The sequence below is a fragment of the Apium graveolens genome, chromosome 1 (assembly GCF_009905375.1).
Source record: "Apium graveolens cultivar Ventura chromosome 1, ASM990537v1, whole genome shotgun sequence".
NCBI classification, from domain to species: Eukaryota; Viridiplantae; Streptophyta; class Magnoliopsida; order Apiales; family Apiaceae; genus Apium; species Apium graveolens.
The window spans coordinates 196,658,130-196,685,863 of NC_133647.1; the positions used below are offsets into that span (position 1 = coordinate 196,658,130).

At 34.6% G+C, this 27,734-nt stretch overlaps 2 protein-coding genes across 3 annotated transcripts; one reads left to right on the forward strand and one right to left on the reverse strand.

Moving 5' to 3' along the window:
- Positions 1-2,997: 2,997 nt before the first annotated feature.
- Positions 2,998-5,944, reverse strand: LOC141676861 (putative nucleoredoxin 1-1). Its single transcript, XM_074482578.1, has 4 exons — positions 5,406-5,944; positions 4,765-5,310; positions 3,648-4,151; positions 2,998-3,561 (listed from the first exon to the last, which is right to left on the reverse strand). The coding sequence occupies exons 1-4, from the start codon at positions 5,508-5,510 to the stop codon at positions 3,028-3,030; spliced, it is 1,689 nt and encodes a 562-aa protein (XP_074338679.1). The 5' UTR covers positions 5,511-5,944; the 3' UTR covers positions 2,998-3,027.
- A 7,101-nt stretch (positions 5,945-13,045) lies between these two features.
- Positions 13,046-26,763, forward strand: LOC141676890 (putative cytosolic oligopeptidase A). Of its 2 annotated transcripts, XM_074482617.1 has the most exons (7): positions 13,046-13,164; positions 14,327-15,662; positions 16,575-20,835; positions 20,955-21,079; positions 25,480-25,601; positions 25,962-26,206; positions 26,324-26,763. In XM_074482617.1, exons 5-6 carry the CDS (start codon positions 25,482-25,484, stop codon positions 26,193-26,195), a joined length of 354 nt encoding a protein of 117 aa, XP_074338718.1. In that variant the 5' UTR covers positions 13,046-13,164; positions 14,327-15,662; positions 16,575-20,835; positions 20,955-21,079; positions 25,480-25,481; the 3' UTR covers positions 26,196-26,206; positions 26,324-26,763. The 2 variants fall into 2 exon arrangements, with proteins under 2 accessions (XP_074338718.1, XP_074338721.1); XM_074482620.1 differs by lacking the exon at positions 20,955-21,079 and having other exon boundaries at positions 16,575-16,830.
- The last annotated feature ends 971 nt before the right edge of the window (positions 26,764-27,734 follow it).

The following is a 27,734-nucleotide window of genomic DNA, read 5'->3' on the forward strand; positions in this document are numbered from 1 at the left end:
TGTGTCGAGGGATGTACAGTTCAATGAAACGGTTTTTCCATTGAATAAAAATACCCATGATGCCTATATGTTGCCTTTGCCTACTAAAATGCCTTCACCTGCTTCCACCAACTGTGATGATATCTTTGAGTTCGATGTTCCAGTTTCAAACAATAATTCTCAGTCATCTTCTCCATCAACAACCACTCCACAAGACAGTGATTCTCAGTCCAGTTCTGCAAATGAATCTCCTATTGTGCCACTTCGAAGAACAACCAGAGTAACAAAACCACCATCTTGGATGCAGTCATATGTCACCAAACCGTTTCCAAACCCCTCCGCAAACTTAGTCACAGTGACCTCACAGGTGGTGGCAACAGAATTCACATGCCTTCTGTCTTCATTGACTACTACAGCTGATCCAACAAACTTCAAGCAGGCTGTTAAAGATAAAAACTGGGTGAAAGCAATGAACATAGAGCTGGAAGCTTTGGAATCTAATGATACATGGGAAATCACTGAATTGCCCCCAAATAAACGTGCTATTGGGTGCAAGTGGCTCTACAAAACAAAATACAGGTCAGATGGACAAGTGGAGCGTTACAAATCGAGGTTAGTTATCCTTGGTTGCAAACAAGTGTACGGAGTGGACTATGAGCACACTTTCGCTCCTGTCGCCAAGATGACGACTGTGCGTGCTCTCTTGGCTGTAGCTGCTGTAAAGCACTGGTATGCTGTCCAAATGGATGTCACAAACGCCTTCCTTCATGGCGATTTGGACGAGGTTGTTTACATGAAGCTTCCGCGTGGATATACACACATTGGATGTAGGATTGTACTGAATCAAGGGGAGTTCAATTCTGGACAAACTAAATTCGTATGTAAACTTAAAAGATCACTGTACGGGCTGAAACAAGCCCCCAGGAATTGGTTCACCAAGCTTTCAACAGTCTTGAAAGCAATGGGCTTCATTCAATCGCTTGCGGATTATAGCCTCTTCACTCATACTGTAAACAGTGCCATTACTAATGTACTGGTATATGTGGATGATCTTCTGATTACAGGCAACGATTTGGATGCAATTGATAGCCTCAAGTCAATGTTGTCCTCCAACTTTCACATGAAAGATTTGGGCAATATAAGCTACTTTCTGGGCCTTGAGATTACTCGCAGTGCAGCTGGATTCTTTATATCACAAAAGAAATATGCTCTTGACCTCATTGAATCTAGTGGTCTAGGTTCTGCAACTCCTCTTAAACTTCCAATGGATGTTCACCTTCGTTTGACCCATGATGATGGTGTCTACTTACAGAATCCTCACCCTTATCAAAGAATCATGGGAAAACTCATATATCTTACTATAACTCGGCCGGACATCTGCTACTCTGTCAATGTGCTTACACAATTTATGCAACACCCAACTTCGGCTCATATGGATGCTGCTACAAAACTTCTGAGGTATATTAAATTGAACCCTGGGCAAGGAATACTTCTTTCCTCCTCTTCTGCGGCTGAACTTAATGCCTATTGTGATAGCGATTGGGGAACGTGTCCTATGTCACGCAGATCCACCACAGGGTTTTGTGTTTTGCTTGGCTCATCACCAATTTCATGGAAAACTAAAAAACAAAGTGTTGTAGCTCGATCAACGGCCGAAGCCGAATATCGTGCTATGGCTGTGACTTCTTGTGAAATTACTTGGCTCTCTACACTTCTCAAAGACATTGGACTCTCTCATTTACCACCTGCTGTGCTCAATTGTGATAACCAAGCTGCAATAGCAATCGCTGCAAACCCAGTTCTTCATGAAAGGATGAAACACGTCGAAATAGACTGTCATTTTATTCGGGACAAGATCAACTCCGGAAATATCGTAACCAATCATGTCCCTTCTCACAGTCAACTTGCTGATCTGCTCACCAAGGCCTTGTCAACTAAGCAGCATTTCTACCTTCTGTCCAAGCTAGGAGCTACAGCAGAGCCTACCTCCAGCTTGAAGGGGAGTAATGAGACACATCATCATCAAAATTAGCCATTGCCAAATCAGATAGTTATTATCCACTCATTATCATTATTTCCTTTCTATCATTTTCCATTCTGTTATCCTAAGCAGGGCCTGTAAGTTAGTGTATGGTGGTCCTGGTCCTTCTGTCATTTTGTCCTAGCCTTTTCTCTCTCTTTTCTGTTAGTGTACTGCAAGGCATATAAGCCACTATCTGTATTTTGGACAAGCAAGGTTGTTAAAATCATTTTCTGAGAAATTAATGAATTAGATATTGCTCTGCATTTCTGTGCTGTTGATATTCTCAGCTTAGCTTAGTTTGTAAAAGGTATCAAATCATGCAAACATAATAGAAAGCCAGACTGACACAACTTAGCAATCAACGAGCTTCTTCCCCTTAATTCTGGTTAATGCATAAATATGAAGACTTTCATATCATCTGAATTTTCTGGAACGGAAAATTCCCACATTACATCATTGTCCTTACCAAAACAAACAATTTTATTTCCTCCTCACCAAAATGCAACAGCTTTAACAAACTCACCATCATCACTTGAATCGAAACACACATATAGCAACAAAAAAAAAAAATTCAAAGAACACTAACCTAAACAATATACTCGAGGTTTTATTTTCGGTACCAAAAACTCTTCACTAAATAGGCTTATATAAGCACAATGTAAATCAAAATTTTAATTATCATAATTAAAATATTTAAAGTTCGCTTGGAAAAGTACTACTTTGCCCTCGACTGTAATTTATATTACAAAATGACTTTAAATACTCATGGCTTGCAAAACATTAAAAGCTTGTCTTGTTACATGACATTGAGTTCTCATATCCATGGCTAGCAAAACATTAAAAGAGTTTAACTAATAAACCAGTCAGAATTTATATTAAAACAGAAACCTGAGTTAGAGCTTGATATGAGTTAATACTAGCCAAATTGAATCAACTACACAGAATATTAAAAATTCTAATTCATTGATTCTATATATATTTTTAGTTGATAGGAGTAATTTTTTTACAAGGAGTATAATCATAATTTAGAAAATCAAATGAAAATAGCAAATTACCGAATCGATGCCTACGCGATTCAACAAGTCATCCATCTTCTTTCCTGGTCTGTTTATTGCAGCATTATATAGAACTTTGAAGCCTTCCTTGTCTTTGTTGTCATTAAACGGGAAGGTCTCCAAAAATAAGTTATATGCCTCCTTGGAACAGTTGGTATACATGATTCCACGATGATTATAATGTCCAAACTGTCCAAAACTAACCATCGCCATGGTGAATTGTTTTCCTGGATTTTTTGTAATTTCGTCATCAAAAAAGTGATGAAAAACAGAAATCAGGTGCTCCTTGGGGCTAACCAGCATCCAGTCACAGTCAGGGACAATCTCGGGGGGAGATTCTGTCATTGGAATGTAAACTATCTCAAAACTTTCAACACCCTGGGCGGTAACTCCATGATTAAAATGTAGACCAGTCAGCAAGTCACTAAAGCCTCTAAAGCCTGATACTCCCAAAAAAAGGAGGACAACTGAACATCCCAAGAGTTTGGAGACTGTAAATTTCTCCTGCAGGGGCAAATACACTGTGTTAACAAGCAAATAGTATGCATAAAGAAAAATGATTATATTGACGATTGATATAGAGAACTGACCCGTCCAGCATAATACAAATCCCTACCACGAATAAGTTCATTTCGTCCCAAAAATGAGGACAAGTTCTTTTCTCTTTTTGCTGCAACTGAAGTCCGCACCACTTCCTTTCTCATAAAAGGATATTTTTTAAATCCAGTCTCCACCAGGACTTTGAATCCATTTTCCTCGAAGTATTGTCCTCTAGAGTAAATTATGAGCAACTTTAGTTTATCACTGCACTGTTTACTGAAAATGCGCCACAGCTGCGTGCATTTGGGGTCATCAAGAGGGATTGCCAACCATGGCATGTCACCGAACACCTTCCAAAATTTTAAGGTGCGTCTCCGATTCTTGAATTCCACTGAGTGATCATGCCCAAAAGTAATGGGGAAGACAACCACCACCTCAAAATCGTTACGTGCTACGTAAAGATTCTTAAGTTTCTCCGTCCAATTTCTGCAATCCAAAGTATCTTCATAGAATAAGAGGCAAACAGTCCTTTGATGTAGATCAAAAACAGGGACCTAAATCGATTCCATTAATAAAACTACGAAGATAGCAGAATATGCAAAGAATATGTAAACTATTGTGCATAATACTATTGATACACATATTATCCCAAATGTCATTATCTAGCAAAGAATATTGGATAAATAAAGAAATAATACAAATACATATACTTTAATGTATTAATGCATATGAAAAAAAAACTTAATCATCACATTACTCTATAATGGTACCCCCTTTAGTATATTCAGCACAAGTTGCAAGAAGGTTATCAGCCTTGGGTTCTTATTTTATCTAGGTATTTAATCATGAATTTGTGTATACATCTTACCTTAAAGAATAAAATCTAGTTTATATATGTTAATTGTGTATACATTGGGGGGAAGTGAGACTGATGTGGTAAGTCATAGGTGTATGCAGTACGCTTGATGGCAGAGCATACAGAAGGAAGAGGAACCAAAAATGAGACACGCCTGTGGAATCAACTTTAATAGTCGGTATAAAGGGCAACTAATCTGAAACTAGGCAAATCAGAGCAGGCTCTTACATAGGATAATTGAGTCATTCTTTCTTTAAGAACTATATTCAAAACAAATTCATGCTCATGGCACATCGAGGGGATGGAAGTACCTTTGTGCAGTCATTTGAGATAACATAATCACGATCAGGCATTGATAAAAGAGTTCCAAGATCATATTTGCAACTCCACAAAGCTTCATCCTCGCATGTCAGTTGTTGTATCTTTTCTGTGGTAAATGGAAAAGCTTCAGCTCCATGCCACTTGAAAAAGTCACTATTAAGGATACTGACAACCTTTCTGCACGAACCATTCATCGGACCAAGGATAACATAGGCCGCTTCAGGATCTTTCGGGATACCAATCATACTCTCCATCCGCTTCAAGCATGCAGAATCATCGAGATGAATATGATGGAATGAAGTGCAAAATTTGATCTCCAAGTATTCATGGTATGGATTGAAGTATTCAAAATCATTTTTATTATGCTCTATATGTGTAGGCACACAAATGACATTAAAATTTCCACCAGAAGACTTAATTTGCTCATGAACGTCCCTCAACCTGGTAGTATCAAGAACCATAGATTTCTTATGGCCAGGAGACATGGGGAGCATAAATATGCACACATATTTATCTTTAAATTCTTCATGAAAACCCTGTAAATAGAGGTGGTCCAAATGAATTAAAATGTGAAAAGGTGAAGTAAAATAAATCAGGAAAAAAAAGATAGAGAAGGTTAGTTATGTACAACCTTGATGATAGAAGGATCAACTCTCTCGTCATCATCTAAAATAATATTCTCCAAAATAACCTCATCTCCGGGGGTTACTTTGAGAGTGATTGGCACTAACCCCATGAGGACGTTTTACAAACAAACTCACGATCAAACAAATGTTACGGTAAGACAACTTCTAAGAAAGAAACAAGAGAATGTATACATACATTCAACCACAAATAACGACTCAAATCCCTAATCACTTTACATTGGTTCACGTGGTTTACAGACACAATACTATTGTGTGAGTTCGGAGGGTTTACTCAGTGCACACCCAGGGTAGCCCTGGTTAAAAAAAACTCAAATCTCTACTCTGATTAAACAAGACTATAGTCTATGACAAATGAATCAATAAACGATGCATAGTCTCATTGATTTTGAGGGTAACGAATGAATCATATGTATCAATCCCTATCTATATAACCTTTGTGTACCATGTCTAACTTTGAAGTTATATATTCATATACATGTATGCATTACCTGATATTAACCTATATAAAAATAAAAAAACTAAATTGAGATTGGAAAACTTACAAATTCAGGCAATTTAAAATACAAATTATCTGGAAGATAGGATATATAATTAAAGAAGAAAACTTTGGGATACAAACCAAACCCTAATTTACAGTCCCTCAGTTTTATATTACAGGGTTTCAATACTTGTCCGGTTGTCCCTAATTTATGTACCGGTTCCTTCACATATCAATATATTTGCTTTTTAGAAAAAAAAAATAATTTTAGTAGATTAAATTTTATATAAATTTCTCAAAAAAAAAATTATATAAAAAAGACTTCAATATTTTAATATAATCTTAGCTATAAATAAAGTATTTTTTTTGCTTTTTAATTTAATATTAAATTTTAAAAATATGTTTTCAAAAATTTAATTAATTATTTAATATAGAGATATAAAAATAAAAAATACTATATAATATCATATGAAATTCTTTTTAGTTAATTATGTACTATATGAAAATAAAATCAAATTAAGATATACTTTATATAAATTTGAAAAAATTAACAGACTTCAGGGGACATAATAGGGGATACAAAAAGGGGACAGAGGATCCGGACTCGTCCAACCCTGCCTAATATTATAAAAAAAAAAATCATTGAATTTTTAATGGCATTCCAAATTCCAATTAATGCTATTATCTACTATTATATTAGACAATTTAATTATCATTTATCCCTTACTAGTTACCTTCTAATTATTATTAGTGTGTAATTACAATGTTGTCCCCTATTAATTACCCTATCATTATTATCTACTAATTATTTCCTCACACTATTATCTATTCATTACTTATACTCCCTCCTCCGGTTTAGTTGTCACATTTAGGTAAAACACACATATTAACAAAAAAATTAAATATATCATTTGTTTTCATGTCTACCCCTAATTAATACGTTAAATGATGAGTTAAAAATATATGTATTGTTTGTAAATTCGAACATTCATACTTAAAATATAGGGGTAGTTATGATAAACTATTTAAAATTATGCATTGGAATATGAATGTGACAAATATTTTTTCCAAATGTAACAACTAAAAAGGGACGGAGGGAATAACTAGATGACAAACTAATTATTACATACTACTCATTATTACATATAAGAAATTTATGAATAAGTATATACACTTGTTATACTTTTTTCATTAAATATGGTGTTATCAAACCCATTAATTCTTTAAAAAATTAATATTAAAATTTAAACTTTATATAAGATAATTATAAAGTTAATGAAGTTATTTATCACCAACTAATTTTAAGTTTTTCTCCTTTGGTACACGTTAAAAAGTCATAACCATAATATATATAGTTTTAAAGAGAAGTTTATGTATCTATAATATGTTCGTACAATATGTTTGTAAGGAGATATTACATTTTAATTGTTATTGTTATAACGGAATTAAGAAAGACTATAATAAACATGAAGAATTGGCAGAAGAGAAAAGTTTTATTGATCTCGAGGAGACAAATTACAGAATAAATCTTGAGTTTAGGTTATGTCCTAGATGTTGTGCTTGCTAAGCCTCCACAATTAGTAAGAAATTTTCTGTTTTGGGTCAGGGCCGACCTCGCACTGATTTATTTTTGGTCATGTCCAAAAGGCCTCTAACTAATGGAGTTAACTGTCTACTTATATTCTAGCAATCTGCACTTCCCACAATCGATGTGTGATATTTCCTAACAATCTCCCCCTTTACACATCGGGCTCAACACCAGTCGAATCCGCCTCCTGATTGTGTGATCTGGCTCCCCCTTGACAAGTCCATCAGGCTCTAACTAATCCCCTAGGCCCATACTGAAAGGCCCACCTGCCTCCCTCTTAAGCCCATCCTAGGGTAGCCCATCAGCCGCTTCCTAGGTCCATTCTGGGAGCCCATCCGAGATTGTTCTGGACCGCTATAATCATAACTCTGATATCACTTGTTGGGCTTACTAAGCAGGCATGACTCCACATTAGTAAGATATTTTCCGCTTTGGGTCATGCCTGATATCACTTGTTGGCCTTATTAAGCAGGCATAACTCCACATTAGTAAGATATTGTCCGCTTTTGGTCAGGTTCGAGCCCACACGGATTTATTTTTGGACATGTCCCAAAAGGCCTCTAATTAATGGAGTTAACTGACTGCTTATATTCTAGTAATATGCCCTTCCCACAACCGATGTAGGACAATTCCTAACACTAGATAGTTTATATAATACTCTTAAGGCGGCTACAAAACAGAACCCTAACAGAAAACCTAGAAAACATATTCAAAACAAATAAGCAATTTCATGAAGATACCCAGAGTCTGAATATCTTCTACTTACCGAAGAGGGGGAACCAAAAAAATTTCATGAAGCAATTTCTCTTGAAAATAAGCTTGCTTGGATGCAAGCAATACAAGAGGAAATCATACATATGATTTGGTAAAGCTTCCCAAAGGTAAGACAACTTTGAAGAATAAATGGGTATTCAAGATCAAGAAAGATGGCTTTGGAAAGGTAGTGAAACATAAAGCCATAATGGTAGTAAAATGATTTTATCAGAAGAAAAGAATTGATCTTGGCGAATATTTTCACCGGTTATGAAAATGACTTCAATTCGTATCTATCTCAGATAAACATCTAATTTAAATCTCGAGCTTGAACAGATTGATGTGAAAACATATTTCTTCATGGTGATCTAGATGAAGAAATATACATGGAACAACCAGAAGGTTTTGATGGTTTAGGAAAGGAAAATCTTGTTTACAAGCTGAAGAAAAGTCTGTACGGTCTTAAACAAGCACCTAGACAATGGTACAAAAAGTGTGACTTTTTCATGAAGAGACAAGGCTACAAAAGAATTAATGCAGACCAGTGTGTTGATTTTCAAAGATTTCCAAATGATAATTTTGTTGCACTATTATTATACATTGATGACATGTTGAATATGGGAAAAGATTCAACAAAGATAAGCTAGTTGAAAAATGAGCTCTCTAAACACTTTGATATGAAATATTTAGGACCAACTCAACAAATCTCAGGAATGCAAATAGTTCGAGTTGGAAAGAATCAAAGGGTTATGACTATTTCAGGAAAAGTATGTTGAACGAGTGGTTAAAAAGTTCAAAATGGATAAAGCAAAACCAGTTAGCATTCAATTGGGAAACCACTTCAAACTAAGCAAGAAATCATGCCCCTCATATAAGAAAGATATAGAGGAAATGTCGAAGATGCCGTATTCTTCGGTAGTAGGAAGTTTGATGCACGTTATGGTTTGTACGAGGTCAGATATTGCTCATGCAGTTGGAATGGTAAGCCGATTTCTTTCAAATCCTTTCAGTGGGAAGCAGTTAAGTGATTCTCGGGTATCTTAAAGGTACATCGAATATGTGTCTATGTTACGGGGGAGCTAACCCAGTCTTGGAAGGATATACATATATAAATATAGTCGAGAATATTGATAGTAGAAAATCTACTTCATGTTTTCTTTACACTTTTGTAAGGAAAGATGTGTCATGGCAATCAAGATTTCTATCCACTACAGAGGCAGAATACATTGTAGCAGTTAAAGCCAAAAAAAAATGTTATGGCTAAAGCAATTTTTCCGATAGCTGAGTACTAATCAAGAAGACTACGAAGTACATTGTGGCAGTCAGAGTGCTCTAGACTTGAGTAAGAATTCAAAGTATCATTCCCAGATGAAACATATCGACATTCGCTATCATTGAATACGTGAGGTGATAAACCAACTGTTGAGATTAATTAAGATTCAGGGAGAAGAGAATCCATCGGATATGTTAACAAAAGTGGTTATTTTGAGAAAAGATAAAATTATGCTGAGACATAATCGGCATGGATTGCAAATGAGCGGCGGTTCAATTTAAATGCATGTCAGGCGCACGATTCCCGATGTATGATATTTAATGAGATGAAGGGAATGTAATTTATTAGTAATATATGATTCTAGAAGAATTCATAGCGATTTATCGAATTTTAATAATCAAATTGGTATCGGTCATGTACATTGTAAAGATTGATAAAGCAAATCATATGTTTTTAGAACACATACTGCTTTATACAAAGTTTAATACTTAAATCGTAAAAAAAAATATAAAAAAGTATTATTTTACTTTTCTATTTTTATACTCATTCTGCCACAGAGGGAGAATGGCCCTCCATCTAGGGGTTAGCAAACGATCGGTTCGGTTAAAAATCGAACCAAACCGAAATAACTGAAAATCGAAGTTTTATATTTTTTCAAACCGAACTTAATTTTTTTTTCAAACTGAACCGAACCGAACCGAACCGAAATACTTCGATTTTTTCGGTTCTGTTCGGTTTTTAACCGAACTGTTATATAAATATTATTTATATTGTATATAAATATAAATATATTTATATTATATATAAATATTGTTTAAAATATATATATAAATATTATAGATATAAATTATATATATATCATATATAAATATTATTTATATTATATATAAATATAATTTAAAAGGGTGCCCTTCCCCAACCATGGTTGGTTGGGATCTATTTAGGAGCCAACCCGTATTTCCGCAATGATTCATTGCGTAAGGGCTCCTGACTTCCGCAATGAATCATTGCGGAAGGTAAGAGGCTTCCGCAATGAATTATTGCGGATAAATCGAAATTACCCTTTTGCCCTTAATACTTCCGCAATGAATCATTGCGGAAGTCGTTAACTGATAAACACAACCAGCGACTGTTAACAATTTTCATTCGATTAAAACACTAAAAACACACACAACCACACCGATATCAGGCGATTGATTATTCTTCTCCCTCCTCGATTTTCTGAGGTTTGTTTTTCTCACCGTATACACACACACCGTATACACACACACACACCGTATACACACACACGAGATGTATGTATATATACGACTATAAACACATACGCACACAAGATTGTTCATGATTATACACACACATGATGTACTTGATTTTTTTTAAATTTGTTTCGAATTATATGTTGACTTGATGATTATTAGTTCTAATTTTATGTTCTTGATTTTTTTGGTGATTTAATTCGAATTTAGGTTTATTTAACAATTAGGGTTAGGATTATTTCGAATTAAATGTTGATGTTATGCTTTTTAGTTCGAATTATATGTTGATTTGATTCTTTTTAGTTCGAATTTTATGTTCTTCATTATTTGTGGTGATTTAATTCGAATTTGGGTTGAATTTTGGATTTTATAACAATTATGGTTAGGATTAATTAGGTCAAATAAACTAGTTGAGAAATTAGTTTAGGTTTAATTTTGAGTTGTAAATTTCATTCGAATAATTAGGTTAAATTTATATAGGGGGGAAGTTTTTAAGTTTAGTTAATTATAGTGAATTGCGCGGTGAAATGTAGTTCCTGAAAATGGAAGGTTTGGTAATAAATTTAAGGTTATGATTGTGTTTTCGTTAATTTATTTTTAGTTGGATGTTTTGGTGCTTATAAGTACGTTGATAAGAATTGCATTTTGGATCATATAATTTGAGCTTGTGCAGTGTAGTGCATTTAATTAATATTAGTTTGCACAGTCTAATGCGAAATCTGGAAATGGAAATGCTTATAGTGAATCTCGACCTATATTGGTTTCGCTTGTCGTCTTTTCACTTTTTTAGTTTTAATTGTATGTTTCCATGCTGATGAGTAGATAGATTGCTGATAAGAAGTTTTGAATTTCTATATAAATTGGAACCCATAAATTGGTTTCGCTTGTCGCTTGTGCAGTTATTTGTTTAGTTGTTTGTTATTCTTCCCTTATTTGTGCATTATAATATCAAACTGAAATAATTCTTGTTTTGAAAATTGCAGATAAAATGAGTATGGAAGGCGGGCCTATGGATCGATCATTGCTGACCATGCAGGATGATCACATTAGTACTCTTATATGGCATGGGGGTGAGAGGGAGACGCTCGATGTTAGACAGTTGACTGCTAACATGGGTAACTGGGTATTGGATGAGGAGCATATACATTTGCTTACAGGCTGGGGTTTCGGGGTGTTTGTTAACCCCTTGGTTGTTCCGCAAAATGATATTCGCTTGATCACTGCACTGGTGGAGAGGTGGAGGCCAGAGACTAACTCATTTCACTTCACATTCGGTGAGATGACCATTACATTGGAGGATGTTTACATGATCTTGGGGCTGCCTATTACTGGTCGTGCTGTTACCCATACGGAGCTTGATAATCCGAAACCGTATTGGGTAACCAACTGGGAGGATTTGAGGATGACTGAGAAGGAGCGGACTGAGATGTATGGTCGAGGCGGGGTGACTCTTCACAAGTTACGCACGAGATATGGTTCTAGGCCAGAGGGGGAGCAGAGTCTAGAGTTTCTTCAGCAGGATCCTATAGTTTACACCCGGGCATATCTTCTGTTTCTGATTGGAGGTATATTATTTCCTACCTCATCTCGGGATGTGGTGCACCCCCGATATCTACAGCTTATACAGGACACTGATCATATTATCGATTATGCTTGGGGGGCTGCTGTTCTGAGCTACTTGTATAGATGTTTGTCGAAGGTTGTGCATAAGTCTTCAGGCAGTCTGAACGGGTGTGCTATGTTGTTGATGTTGTGGGTTTGGGAGAGGGTATTGCCTGGCCGTCCGGAGATTGCACTGCGTACGAGGTTTGTGTTGCCGAGGGCTACAACGTGGGCTAGACCGGCCACAATGAATCATTGCGGAAGGAAAGGCATTCCGCAATGAATCATTGCAGAAGTAGGCATTACTCCCCTGTTTTTTCAGCTATTAATTTTTTAAAATTTGTACTTATAAAAAAAGTAAATTATAGCTCCAATACATACCAAATAATATTTAAAAGCCAAATTCAAATATGACATTCCATTGCGGAAGTATTCCGCATTGTTTCATTGCGGAAGTCTTCCGCCATGAAATATTGCGGAAGTCTTTTTCTGTTGGCTCCCAACACGTGGAGCCAACCGTGCCTGTGGAATTTTACCCAATTTAAAATATATATATATATAAAACTTCGGTTATTTCGCTTAAACCGAAATTATAATTTTCAAAACCGAACCGAACCGAACCGAACTTTTAGTTCTGTTATAATCGAAAACCGAAATGTAAAAAAAATTCTAAAACGAAGCGGACCGAATTTGTACGATTCGGTTCGGCTCCATCTTTGTATTCATCCTCATCTCTCTCCCTCTCTCCTTTTTACTCATCTTCATCTCTCTCTCCACATGTTTTCCGGCGCCGGTGAGTCTTCATTTCTTTGAACTTTAAAATATTTTTTATTTTTTATTTATATGCTATGTTGATCAATTGGTTTAACTTTATGTTTATATGTAGTTTTTAGATTTGAATTCAAAAAAAATGTAGTTTGTAGATTTATGATTTTCATTATTAGCTGTAATTTTGTGTTAGCTAAGTGAATTCTGAGGTTATTCACATTTTTGACAATTTAATTAATTTGTGATGACATTTTTAATTAATTCTTGTTCTACATATTCATTTTTGTATGAGGGTTGTTCTAGGTTATCGTATGGTTCTCGTGGCAGGTATAATGAAGTATATTGTGAAAATTATGTCATTATTGGTGGTGATGTCGATTATTGCAGGCATCAATTGTCCCACAGAGTTATACTTGGTTTCTGAGCTAATTGCTTAATGTATAAGTTTGTATAATTGTTCCATGGAGTTATATTGGTGGTGATGTCGATTATTTTCTTGATTACTTGGTGAAGTTAGTTTGGTTTTTATCGGCAAAATTTGCTGAAGTTTTTGTTTTTATGAGTGAAGGGGATTAATGCATATGTTTTGTTTTATGGTTTAGATCTGACATAGTTTGCATAAGTTATTACAGTTTACTAAAAATGTGAAAAACAAGAGTTGGAATGTCATTTTCTTGAAAATGTGAAAAACAAGACTAGAGAATAGGATTGCTACATATTTAAGAGCTTTCTGTCATAACTTGTCTCTTGCATTTTGACATAGAATAGGTGAGAATTCGAGAAATAGGAAAGGTGAAACTTTGATGGGGTGATAAGTTGGTAGAATCTCAAGACAAGATACAAAAAAGTTTTTATTGTACTGCACATATCAAGTACTTCATGCAACCCTGCATTTCTTAAAAGGCATGCTTACCCTTTAATTTGTATTTCATAACATGGTCATTGTTTCCTGCTGAATATCTTAGCTCTTCCACCTACATCTACCAATGCTTCTTGGTAAAGCTTGTGACTTAATGTAACATATATGGATAGTTCTTACTTCTTAGTAAGGATTTCATTTTATGATGTATCTAGGTCTGTGTTTTACTTTCATATGATTTTTTATTAATTCTCTTATTAATGTGCAGATTCTTCATCACAAACTCAATTATTGATCTAACAATTGTTGTTCTGGATGTGATGGACAGGGACTCAAGTGTGCAGGTTCCGCAACCTTGGTACTTAAAGATCTGCTCTAAACTCAGTTTGGATCTTGGTAGTGTTGTCTACATACTAGGTTATGCTGAGAAAAGGGAGTTGACAGTCGGGGAAGGAAAAGTGGTCAAAGCGACAGACAATCTTATAAAGATATCCACTGATGGAGTAACATAGAGCCCTGGATCAGCTGGGTATGATATGCATTGGCAATCTTGCATTTATGGTCTGTGATCCCATGAAACTAGCCACATCTCCCACCATTAGTCCACTTCAAAATCATCTTCGTCTTCATCTTGGAAGAGGGATCTTCTTATGCAATTTTGTATATTGATTCCCATTATCTGTGATTGGTTGAACCAACATTTGGAGGGTAATCTTGATGAACTCATTAGACCAAAACTACCGGTGATTCTCTTGATGTCCGCTTACCCAAAAAGTGAACAATCCTGCGCTCCTTCACAAAGAGGTTTTCAAGTCAACCGAAGCTGAAGATGATGGTACTCCATCATTGTCAAACCTCAATACCAATTCCTGGACCAAGCTCGTACCATGTGGCAAATGCACGTTAAGAGGACACACCAATCACTGAATTACAGACTGTTCCTCATTTACAAGGATTTCCAACTCCTGAAATTTACGAATCACCTAAGTTAACTCCAGCTCCTTTTAGAAAGAATGAAAGTGCCCTAATCCAGCTCTTAGATATTAATTTTCTGCCAAGGATCATCAAACCTGCGGTCTTGCTCTTGCATCAGCCTGCTCAAAATATGCATCTGAAATTAGACAAGAATATGGTCAAGGCAATTCCCTTGCGGCATGCAGTTGGAGAAGAGCATTCAAGGGATCAAGGACTTGATACTGTGGCAGATGCCGAAATTGCTTCAACTGGTTCTGTAAATGTCTCTGGGAGCGAGGTCGAATCAGTTCCTTTCTTGTTGAAGTTTCAGATATGCCCGACCAGCGACGGATATAGCAACGAAGGAGAGATTACAATGTATTCTGCAGAAACAGCTGAAAGTCCAAGCCCTTGAGGCGTAAACTTTCAGCAAGTAGGATGTTGCCTAAGCTGTCAATTACAGTAGAGGGGCATCTGTCCAGAGGAATCCAATTGTTCGTTGGACAACACTAGAAAAACAAAAAAGTTTTCTGCTGGGAAGAAATGTGTAGGGGGGCTACATCTCAGAAAAGTAATGACTACTTTAGCCTAACAGTCTCCTCCATAATGAAGACAAGAAACAACTTGGAGCAGCAGCTAACCAGGCCCCAGCAAAGTGCCGTTCATTCATCTGCTAAAAATATATTTTGTGATCGTCCCAAATTGGAAAGGTTCATCTAACATTTACTAGTTTAACTTTTTTTGCAAGATGCATATTCATTTATTTTTTGTTTTAATATGCTTATTCTGTAATACCAATCTGTTGTGACTATATGCCAAGAACGATTCAAATATAAAAAGATATTTAGCAAAGATGTTTTTGCATTTTGTCCATGTAATGTACTTCTTCAGTTGTAAAGCAATTGTGTGCTTTATATTATTTTACAAAATACAGGCTTAAAGCATTCACATTCCTGTTGTTTTGATTATGAATCTGACCATTAACCTTAGCAAGTTTGCCTTAGGTTTGACCAAGATATCAGTCCAATTTTCCAACTTAACAATGATTCAGAAAATAATTGGTACTTCTGCATCTTAGTCTGCACCTATAATAAATATGTGCCAGTATATCCTTTCCTTTGAAATTGGGGAAAAACACAGAAATGAATCATAAGTTGTTGTGTTTGTTCTCCATTAGAATTAGAGTTTGAGGCATGTATTTGTTCTGATAATTAACTTCTACCCTGTTTTACCTTGGAAAAGAAAGAAGTGTTTAGGGTTAGCTGATGTGCATGATCAAGTATTTAAGTTTCGTTCTTTAGGTTCTTATTAGAAATAAATAGATTATTTGAAAAAGAATGTTACACATGCAGGATTTTTGTTTCTCTATACCTATACCAATCAATCTAGGAAACTGTTATATTTTAATTATATAAATATAATCTTCAATGATTAAATTCCTTGCTTTAAGTACTAAGCAAACTTCTAGTGTGAGTATAAGAAGATTACAGGACGACTCATAAAAGGAGAAATATTTTATACTGTATAATAAAAATAATGTAGCCATTTCTGTAGTAGAATGCATATTGCAGGACTATACATTATTTTTTTTGATTTAGCTACCGCCAGATGGATCAATGTAGTTTTCCATGTACTGCTTCTGCATCAACATCAGGACTATTTGCAAGGCCAAAGACATATCCAAGAGCCCAAAATGGAGGAAATGGTTTCAACCATCCATGTGCAAGCCACCATACTTTATGCCACCACAAAGGAGGTAGTGGTAACAAACCCTGGCTTTCATTCATAATTTCTTCTTCCTTTATCGGAACATATCGCACGCCTTAAGTGATACCGAGGTTCGCCACCAGAAAGATGACCATCACAAACAAATACTTGGTAAGTTTCTCCAGTGTAGTATTATATGTCAGAGCTTTATAAGTTTCTTACCTATCTCTATATATGTATTTGTATTGATTAACTTTGCAGGATACTTGTGTCTAGACTCCCTCACTATATAGTGCAGCTTGAGTGTCTAAGATGACCATGTTTCAGTAAATTTATCTAAACACGTAGACTTAAGTAATGGTTATCAGTTTGCATAACATTATTAGAACAAATACTCACTTTGTAAGTCTATAAGCCATATTTGTCAAAAAAAAAAAAGTTCAATTTGGAATGCATCGCATAACTAATTGTTACTTGTTTGTTGGGCTTGCTTGAAAAGTCAGTCTTGGTAGTAATTATTATCTATTTTGATAGTAGAGTTTCCTTGTTTATAGCGTTTTCGTGTGAGCTTGCATCTGACTTTCTTATATAATGTACTATGCAATTGTGACACAAGTATGGTACTGGGTTTACTATAACTGTAAATGGAGAGAATACATAAAAAATGTCCTTTGCTGATATATAGCTCTGTAACATTTTTATAATTTCAAGTGAAGGCCATGCAGCAGTAGTCTAATTATTGTTAGCTGAATTTGAGTTGATTAGAATAGTCTAGTAATGCTTTAGAATTTAGATTGTGGGGAGTCTTGTGATACTTTTAATTGATAATAAAAGAATTTGTGATCAATAACTTGAGTTAGAGTATTTAAATTCAACTTAGGATAATATTTAGGCAGCAACCTAGGGGTGTTGAAAACTCGAGATAGTAAAGCATGTCTAACACTTTGGGCAGACAGTGATTGAATTGAGATATAAGACCTTCAAAACGCTTATAACAAGGTATCAGCTTATGGGCCAAAGCATTGTAGTTGACTAGTTGTGCATGACTGCATGGTAATTATATTAATAATTCCAGATAAAACTGTGATAAAAAATCGAGGTGTAGACAAAATTGCAGACTACAGAAGAAATAGAGCCAATAAATAAGATTTCAAGGCAGATGTAATATAGCACACTTGAACTAGCTCTGTTTATATGTAGTATCTATCCACACTCTTCATTATGATGCCCGCTTAACTAGTTTGGTCATCTCCGTGTCAAAATGATATAAAGTACTGAAGCTCTCTAGAACCAACCAAAATTTTTTCATCAAACACTTGATGCCATAACTGTGGTATTCACTTGGTACATTGTGGCCTTAATATAACACCTTGTTAATTTCTAGAATGCATAGCCAAGAGGCTGCTGCAACTGCCACAAGTGTGGGGTTTATATAGTGTATCTTATCATATGCAAAGCCATAAGTTGCACAAGGTATTGGGCCAGATAGTAGGAACCATAACACTAAAAATGCTGCATGTAGTAGAAATTTTTCCTTCCTATCGTCTTGGTATTTGTTGCATAACTTATATAGGTTATAAGACCCGAAAACATAACTTAATGGACTAAGGCCCGTGAACAATTGGGTTTTTATTATAAATAAACTACTTATTTATTAAACTACTAGCCCCACATATAAAACATATAAATAAATACATTATTTCTCTCTACACTAAATATATATATAAATCAATTAATAATGTATAGACAAGGATTTTTCACTTCTGTTAACCCATCACCAAAAGACTTGCATAGTTGCACATAGTAGCTTCATATGCAGCTGCAGAAAAAACAATGATAAGGCTTGAATATGAAGTTCATTACTTTTTAAAATCTAGAGTCCTTATATTGTTAGGTTCTGGCAACGGTGTGTCTGAATTGTATTTAGAATAAAGAAAAATGTCAACAACTTTAATGTTATTTTTGTTCTTTCAATAATTGTTATATTTGTTTTCCCGGCCAAACCCTACTTTAAAATGTCTTCTACTATTTATTTCACTGTTCCTTCTATGTCGTAGGGTTAAAACTTAAAACTAGTCAATCTGAGAATTCTTAATTGAATAGTTGTAAATAGTTCTTCTCCTACCCATATTGAATAGAACATGCTGAGCCAAACCTTCTTCATGTAAATCATGTTTGATTTAGATTGGTAACTTGTAATATCGTAGCCGATCATGGTTATTTATGCCACCGGTCGATACACACAGCGCCTAGGATCTATGTGTACAGGATATAAGTTAATATTTATGTGTGTGTGTATATATGTTAACGTATACGTCATGGTTTATTTGTGAAGTGAGAAAAGGAGAAGAAGTTACTCGTATTTAGTTGTAGTTTCTTTTATATATTGTTAATTCTAATGATTGTGATAACCAAAGTTCGAGTTTGAGTTCGTGTATAAGATCTTAGTTCTTAAATTGAAATTTGAGGAGGGAGAGCATATGTTGGTCTAAGAGACTCTCAGTGGCTCCTAAAATCTAAGAGCCTGCTCTCTCTCCTTGTTTGTTTGAGCTCCTATCAACCCATAAAGTAATATTTCATCTTAAATTAATAAGACATATTCTCTCTCTATCCACTTGTTTTTGTACTTTTATGAGATCAAGTTGTTTTTATACAAACTAAATTGCATAGAGCCAATAATTTATATCATATTATATTTAAGAGTGACTTAAAGTGTTTCTTGGAAATGCTCTAAGATATCAGTAGTGTGTAGATTTTTGTCTAATACTAGTTAAACTTTTCATTTGATATGATTAAATCGTTGTTTTGAATTAATGTAAGTTTTGTAAGCTTTAAAATGTTACTTGATATATATATATTATTGAAGAAACTTACCGTAATCTTGTCGTAATTCTGTATTCCTGTCTTATGTTCTTGGTTAGCACTAAAGACGACTAATTAGGCTTCACCTTATTGTCTAAAGCTAAATTTACCATCAAGAAAGTTGCCATACATTTATTTAAGTGGTTGGTAATTAAAACTAAGTGTAAATGTTGGTAAGGTATCTATGTTTTACATAATGTTGTGCAATGGAAAAGTTAGTACATTTAAGATAGCTTGAGCATTTGTTGCATTTCTTAGTAATGCAATTAACAAGAAAAAGTAACTAGGAGGAAAAACTGACTAAGAGCATCTCCAACCTTCCTAGCTATTCAACTCGGTAAAATACTATAATATACTTGGTAAAGTTGAAAATGACTTGCTTATGTTCAGAAGAATAAGAGTTTGATGTAGTTCTCAGAGGTGTGCGGACATACGAGAGGCCAGGGACTGAGGGCAGGACCCCAAAATTTACAAATAATACATATTTTATGTATTAAATTATGAACCCACACACCTGAAAGTGTAATATAAAAAAAGTGTATTAAAACTATTAAAAACAGAAAGTACTGTAATATATAAATATAAAGCATTTAAAGTTAAATAGTAACTCACCCACCAACAAGTCTAAACTCACCTCTTAGAGTATTCCCATCCCAATCCCCATCTCAATCCCCATCCCCATAATTTAGGGAATTATGTTAAATTTTGTCAAAATATCATCCACATCTGGATCCCTAAAATAGGGAATAATTTTAGGGATTAAAACCAAATCCCCATATTTGGGGTTTCACTATTCATTCCCCATTTCATTTCTCTTCTTATTAAATTATTTTTATCTCAAATTTACATCATTTTAACATTTCACATATATTAATATTTATTCAATATTTTGAAATTTTCTTAAAATTTTATACCAAAAATAAAAATAAAAATAAATATAACTATACTTTTTATATTCATGAAAAATTCAAATGTGTTAACAAATAATGGCACTAAAGAATATATAAAATTAAATTTAATTGAAAGTTAAAATTTTAAATGAAAGAAAATAAAAATTAATAAAAAAAGGAAGTAGGGATGAATATGGGGAATAGGATGTACAAAATTTTTAAAAGATGAATAAAATTTTAAGAAAATTTTAGGGAATTATCATTTTTAGTAAGTTTTTGGGATGGGGATGGGTTTCCAATGGGGATGCTATTACCTCTTCTGTCTCTACTTTGTCAAGCAAAAGGGCGATACAGATTCAAGTGTTTAAGACTTCAACAAATCAAAAAACTAAAGCATTCGGTAATCGGAATTGCAGATTTACAGGTAAGAAGCTATCAATTAATTATCTTTTCTATTTACACTTCAGTATCGTTTTTTATTTTGAATGATATGTTATATGTTTGGGAGTTCTTACCATTCAAAAAATGAATTCCTGAATTTAGGTTTTAGATAATTGAATTCTGGCCGAGAGCTAGTTTGGCTTGTTGCTGATAAATAGATTAGTACAGAAATTCCAAACCCCAGAAAGCAGAACCTGTGAGCTTGTGACAACAAATCTTCCATTGAGGTATGTATTACTACTTCCGTTCCAATTTATCTGTCATGTTTGACTTTTTATGGTGAAATTGACCCAATTTTGACTCAAAATTTCACATAGTAGATTATCAAAAACATTTATAAAAATTATATCATTAGAAAGTATATTTAATGTACTTTAATTTGTATTTCTCAGTTTTTCACAATAATGAAAGAATAAATTTTTATTTATGGTCAAAGTTGAGTCAATTTGACCATCAAAAGTCAAACAAAGTCAAACAAGACAGATAAATTGGGACGGAGGGAATAGTAAATACCAATCTGCTGTTAAACTGTCTAATTGTGCCTGGTTGTTAAAGTTTGTTAGAATTTATGCATTTGTAACTTTTATTCCTAAATAAGCATGTTCCTGGGGAAACCAAAACGCACCATTCATTCTTTCTTTAAAAAAGCATCAGAACCTCAAATAATTGATGTCAAAATAACTACTCTCCAGCCTCCTGTTGAACATCAAAATATTGAAGCGGATGCAACTCCTTCAATAAACATAAATGAGATTGATATTTTTAAATTAGAGCGTGTCCAGGACTAAGATGTCAATTGTCTGAATATGCATTTAATCAGTGTGATGAGATTCGACGAGCTTATATTAACTTGGGACCTTATCAACTGATTCCTCCAGTAAAAAAAAACCTTTTGGATTCACCAATGGTAGGCGCTTTGTGACTACCTTGACCCTTAGGTTTGGTCACCTTTTCGAATCCTTCATCATCCAATTCTTTTTTCTCAAAAACTTTTCTCTCCACAGCAACATCTTTTTTCTCCTCTTCAATACATTTCTTAAAAGATTTACGATCTCTTTGAGTAAGATAATAAATATTATGCTCTTCATCCGGCTTTTCACAATGATCAATTCGGGTGAAAACATCATTTGGAGCTCGATTAACTAAGTTTACTTTTTGCCACTCAAATCTGTACCTGACTTCAATTAACAAACAATAATGTTCGGCATCACACTAACAAATCACTTGATTTGGAATTGGTTGTTTGAGATCAGAGGGTGAAACTAACCGGGAAGACAAACTTTCTTTCGAAAACGGATTTTTTCTTGCAAAATGTTTTTTTCATCAATCTCACCTAAACTTTCAACTGGGTTGCAGTGGTTGAATAATATTGATCTAATATAAATATATTCAGCTATAGATAAACCTACACCTGGTCCATGCTTAAAATATTCTGAAATTAAGAATTCGCACTCCTGACAAAGATAATAGGCTATAAATTCACCTGTTTTGGTATGAGGAGCATACGAGAAGTGCTCCATCCACTCCAACCTCACTTGATCCCTCAATCTTGGGTTTTTATTAAACAACAATGCAAGCTCTTCAGCAACCTTCATCTGGTTCTCTTTATGAATATAAACACTTCTTTCCTCTTGTTCTCCAACCTTCAGTTCGGCAGTCAAAGTTGCAAATACTCCGTGTTGAACCTTTGTGAAATTACTGACATAGAGCTTTTCAATAATCTTTTCCTTGTTTGGATCGTGTGTGTGCAAACACCTCCTTCCTAAGAGGAAGGACGAATATTCGAAATCAGTTTTTGCAAATTGTCCATCTCTTTTTGCATTAGCCACCTTTGTGAAAATAGGGCTGAAATGAAGAAAGCCATGTCAGAGTATGGCATAGAGCTTTTCAATAATCTTTTCCTTGTTTGGATCGTGTGTGTGCAAACACCTCCTTCCTAAGAGGAAGGACGAATATTCGAAATCAGTTTTTGCAAATTGTCCATCTCTTTTTGCATTAGCCACCTTTGTGAAAATAGGGCTGAAATGAAGAAAGCCATGTCAGAGTACTGCCTGATTAAGCATTGAGATCACGTGAGTTGCCTGATCAAAACCACATCTTTGAACTACATCCGTGTCTTTGGCAGTCACTACCACATCTGTAACAAACACACAAAAACAGCAGTATGAAATATAATAATATACCAAAAAGTAGGAAGTTGATGGCATTTGTTGTAATTATGTAGCAACTTCCGGGGTAAAAAGAGCGACACATGATTCATGATTTAAGGATTCATCTCTATGTCTTTCTCCTCATTTTTACTCTTCCTTTCCCTCTCATTCATCATCCTTTCCCTCTCATTCATCAATGACCTACACATCTAGTTCTTCTCAAAGCTCACGAAAACAAACAATAGTACCTCTTAGTGAATCTTTTAACAAAGAGTAAGGCTTCAAGATCAAAGTGGACTCGTGAAAACATTACTGAGATGGATATAAAGGTGGCTAATGCAAAAAAAGATGGACAATTTGCAAAAACTGATTTCGAATATTCGTCCTTCCTCTTAGGAACAAGGTGTTTGCACACACACGATCCAAACAAGGAAAAGATTATCGAAGAGCTCTATGCCAGTAATTTCACAAAGGTTCAACACGGAGTATTTGCAACTTTGGCTGCCGAACTGAAGGTTGGAGAAAAAGAGGAAAGAAGTGTTTATATTCATAAAGAGAACCAGATGAAGGTTGCTGAAGAGCTTGCATTGTTGTTTAATAAAAACCCAAGATTGAGGGATCAAGTGAGGTTGAAGTGGATGGAGCACTTCTCGTATACTCCTCATACCAAAACATGTGAATTTATAGCCTATTATCTTTGTCAGGAGTGCGAGTTCTTAATTTCAGAATATCTTAAGCATGGACCAGGTGTAGGTTTATCTATAGCTGAATATATTGATTTTACATCAATATTATTCAACCACTGCAACCCGGTTGAAAGTTTAGGTGAGATTGATGAAAAAAACATTTTGCAAGAAAAAATCCGTTTTCGAAAGAGAGTTTGTCTTCCCAGTTAGTTTCACCCCCGATCTCAAACAACCAATTCCAAATCAAGTGATTTGTCAGTGTGATGCCGAACATTATTGTATGCTAATTGAAGTCAGATACAGATTTGAGTGGCAAAAAGGAAACTTAGTTAATCGAGCTCTAAATGAAGTTTTCACCCGAATTGATCATTGTGAAAAGCAGGACGAAGAGCATAACATTTATTATCTTACTCAAAGAGATCGTAAATCTTTTAAGAAATATATTGAAGAGGAGAAAAGAGATGTTGAGAGAAAAGTTTCTGAGAAAAAAGAATTGGATGATGAAGGATTCGAAAAGGTGACCAAACCTAAGGGTCAAGGTAGTAGACGTTAAGGCACGGGGTGGGGGGAGCTTTAGCTTTATGTAGTATTATCTTCTTCGAGTAGATTTCCTCAAGGCAAGTAGCTATGGCTGTAGAAGCCTCTCTAGGTTAAGTTTTAGTATTAGTTTTCGTTCAGTTTGCATGGGTACTGTCTTCAGTAGGTTCCTTTGGGGCTGGCCCATTTATGTAATCTTCAGGGTTTTATTCCCTTTTTAATATATTATTCTAGCAAAACCAGTAACGTGAACTTTTAAACAAACATAAATGTCAATCGATTTGATTATGATTTGTAAATAGTTACTTAATACTGATGAGTATCAAAAGCATTTCACTAGCAATATTTTTTAAAAAAAATTACAAGTGATTAAGTAAAAAGCATATGAAGTTGCTAGAAAAAGACATACCTTGCTGACGATAAGTAAGACTTCAGTCCAGTAGGTATGGAAATAGAATTAAACTCAAGAAGTCTTGACATATTAACTGTAAAATGTTGACTGTAATCTTATAATTTTTTGAAACAATAATGAGAAACTTAAGTCATGAAATAACTCAAGAAAGCTCTTTTGAAGTTGGAATATGAAACTGTAATTCTGAAACAACTCAGGTTATAATCATTTCCATGAATGCACCATAACGAAGAACTTTCTAGTTTTGAGAGTTCTGTAAGTGACACATTATGAGCAAACTACTTGAAAAGATCCAAGTGACTTGCTAGTTTGAATATTTATATGTAGTATGCACATATAAGATATCTAGTATGCACATATAAGATATTTAGCACAGTCAGGTGTTATTTAGTCATTTTCACAAAAATAAACAAGTACTATCCATGTATAAGCTTTAGTTCTGCATCATTTTTAAGTAGACCGATTCAAGTGGATTTGTCTGATGAAAGCATGTTGATACTGATTACTGATTCCCTTGTTACTTTTCAGCAGATCTACGATTAGTCGATTATAATCTGTTATCGTATTGTGATAAATTGACTTCATCGAATGTCAAAATAACTCAAAATAAGTCCTTATAACTTGTTCTGATTGTGCAATCTGGAGATACTTTGTACAGTTGTTTAGTTGATTCAGTGCTGGATGTCTAAGAAGTTTCAATCGTGTCACCTTTATATACATTTTACAGCTGTCTAGTTGAATTATTGCTAGATGCCTAAGAAAGACCCATGAGCTTGCTTATTATAGAGTACCCGTGATTTTGTTAAAAAGAAAATAGAGGTTAATTGCTTTGATCTTGGTAGATATGGAAGAACTGAAGCAATTCGCAAAAGATCAAGGTGCTCCAGAAGCAGATGATCTGATCCATTGGGACACAACATACTGGAGTGAGAGGCTGCGTGAATCAAAATATGAAACAAATGAGGTTAGTTATCTCTGCCCTTTCAAATGTAATTTCCGCTACGGTTAATCTATGCAGCATGCACAATAAATTATACTTGTACTTGTTAATATATCCCTTGAGCTTGTTAACCACTTGATAAAATATGACAGCCCCAGATCCCATTTTGTGCTGACTCGGCCAGCTCCAGATAATTATGTTTTAATAATTTTAAAAAAAATCAAATACTTGGTTTGTCACATTCTGAAATCTGGCACATTGGACTTGTGCCTTGTTGTAATAGCCCCTCATTTTATGTTTTTGGTATAATAATTAGATCTGTAGCCTTTGTTATGTATTCTATGTGCAATGCAGATGTTCTAGTCTTTTAATATTGTTTTCTAGGTGTGGAATAGCGACGTCAAATTTTATTGTGTCAAGGATTCTTCTGGCAGTCCTATTGCGTACTTTTACTTTGATCCATATTCTCGTCCATCCAAAAAGCGTGGAGGAGCTTGGATGGATGAGGTTGTTGCTCGGAGCCGTTACTTTCACGCGACGGTGCTTCTGCTAGGTTGCCTGTTGCACATATGGTGTGCAATCAAATGCCTCCAGTTGGGGACAAGCCTAGCCTCATGACTTTTCGTGAGGTAAGAGTGTACTTTTTTGGGTGAGTATGCCTTAACTATAGGCAATTGGTGATGATATCTACTTTTGCTATTTACACGGTTAACAGTTCGTTTACACTTTAACTCTCTAATTTTCAGGTTGAAACTGTATTCCATGAATTTGGTCATGCACTCCAACATCTGTTAACGAAACAAGATGAGGGTCTTGTAGCTGGTATTAGGGGCATCGAGTGCGCATGTCAGCTACGCGCTTAGCGCTGAGTACTGGGGGCTTGGCATCGCCACTGTTGCATTGGTGGAAGAAGAAAATAGAGGGTCACAAAGGGTGCTAGAGAAAGTTGGGCTCAAAAAAGAAGGGTTGCTGAGGAAGTATGGGTATAACAAAGGTGAAATTAGGGATATGATCATGTATAGTTTCTTGTTAACCGATCAGATGCAGTTATTTATTATAGGAAAAAAAGCTAAATACATCCGATTATTACTTCGATTAAATTCTCTAATTGATCTTATTGGCCGATTATATTTTCCGATTCATCCTGATTAGCCAATTAATTCAAAACGAGTATCTTGACTATTTAGTTCCGATTCCCGATTTTTATAATCATTTTACTAATAATGAATAGCAAGTGATTCCACCTTTATGAACTTGAATTGCCTTATTGCCAAAAGCCAAGTACTATATTATTTGGGCTATTCTAGTGAGAATGAATTGGGCTTTTATGAGGAAAGTATGTTGGGCTTACATGAGTGCAGTAAAGTATTTTGGTACGTATTCAAAGTCCATGCATCAAATTGGGGCTCAAGGGTCTCGCAATACAATTATAAGCCACTTACGGCTTATAAACTCGTAATAGCTTATTGACGAATGTTTGTCAACCCAATAATTTACGACTTATAAGCTATAAGCTGATAAGTTGAATGTTAGTAATTACGTACTTTTTCTCAACTTATTTTAATTTTTTACTGATTTATTAACCTTAATTTTAAAATTTATATTTTTAAATGTTAATGTAACTTAAAATTTCAAGAATTTATATAATTATATTTAATAATTATATATTTTAATTCATTTAAGAGAAATAAATCCCAACTTATAAGTAAAATTATTTAAACACTTATTTGACTTATAAGTATTTTTTTACTTAACACTTATAATTCATTTATTTATTTTAAATCGTAAGTTACATATTTTTAGAATTCCCGGACCTGCACTAAGTTTACAAAATCCAAACTCTCCTGTAAAAGAGTTCCCTGTAAACAAAATGTTTAGGCGAATATTGTTGCCGACAAAGGTGCAATGAATTTCCAGTCTACGGAAACATGCAAAAGGGCTAAAAGACAATGGCCTAATTTATGCTCCCTTTTTCTGGATTATTACACTAACATAATTATACAAGGCCTTGAAATTACTAAAAACATGATAAAACGGTGATTAGTTTTTCTACTAATACACCTCCTGCAAATGCGCATTTCCTCTTTTCTTGTGATCATTTAGTCAACATGTGTAGAAAAAGTTGTGGACCTTGTGCTCCAATGAGTCAATAATAAA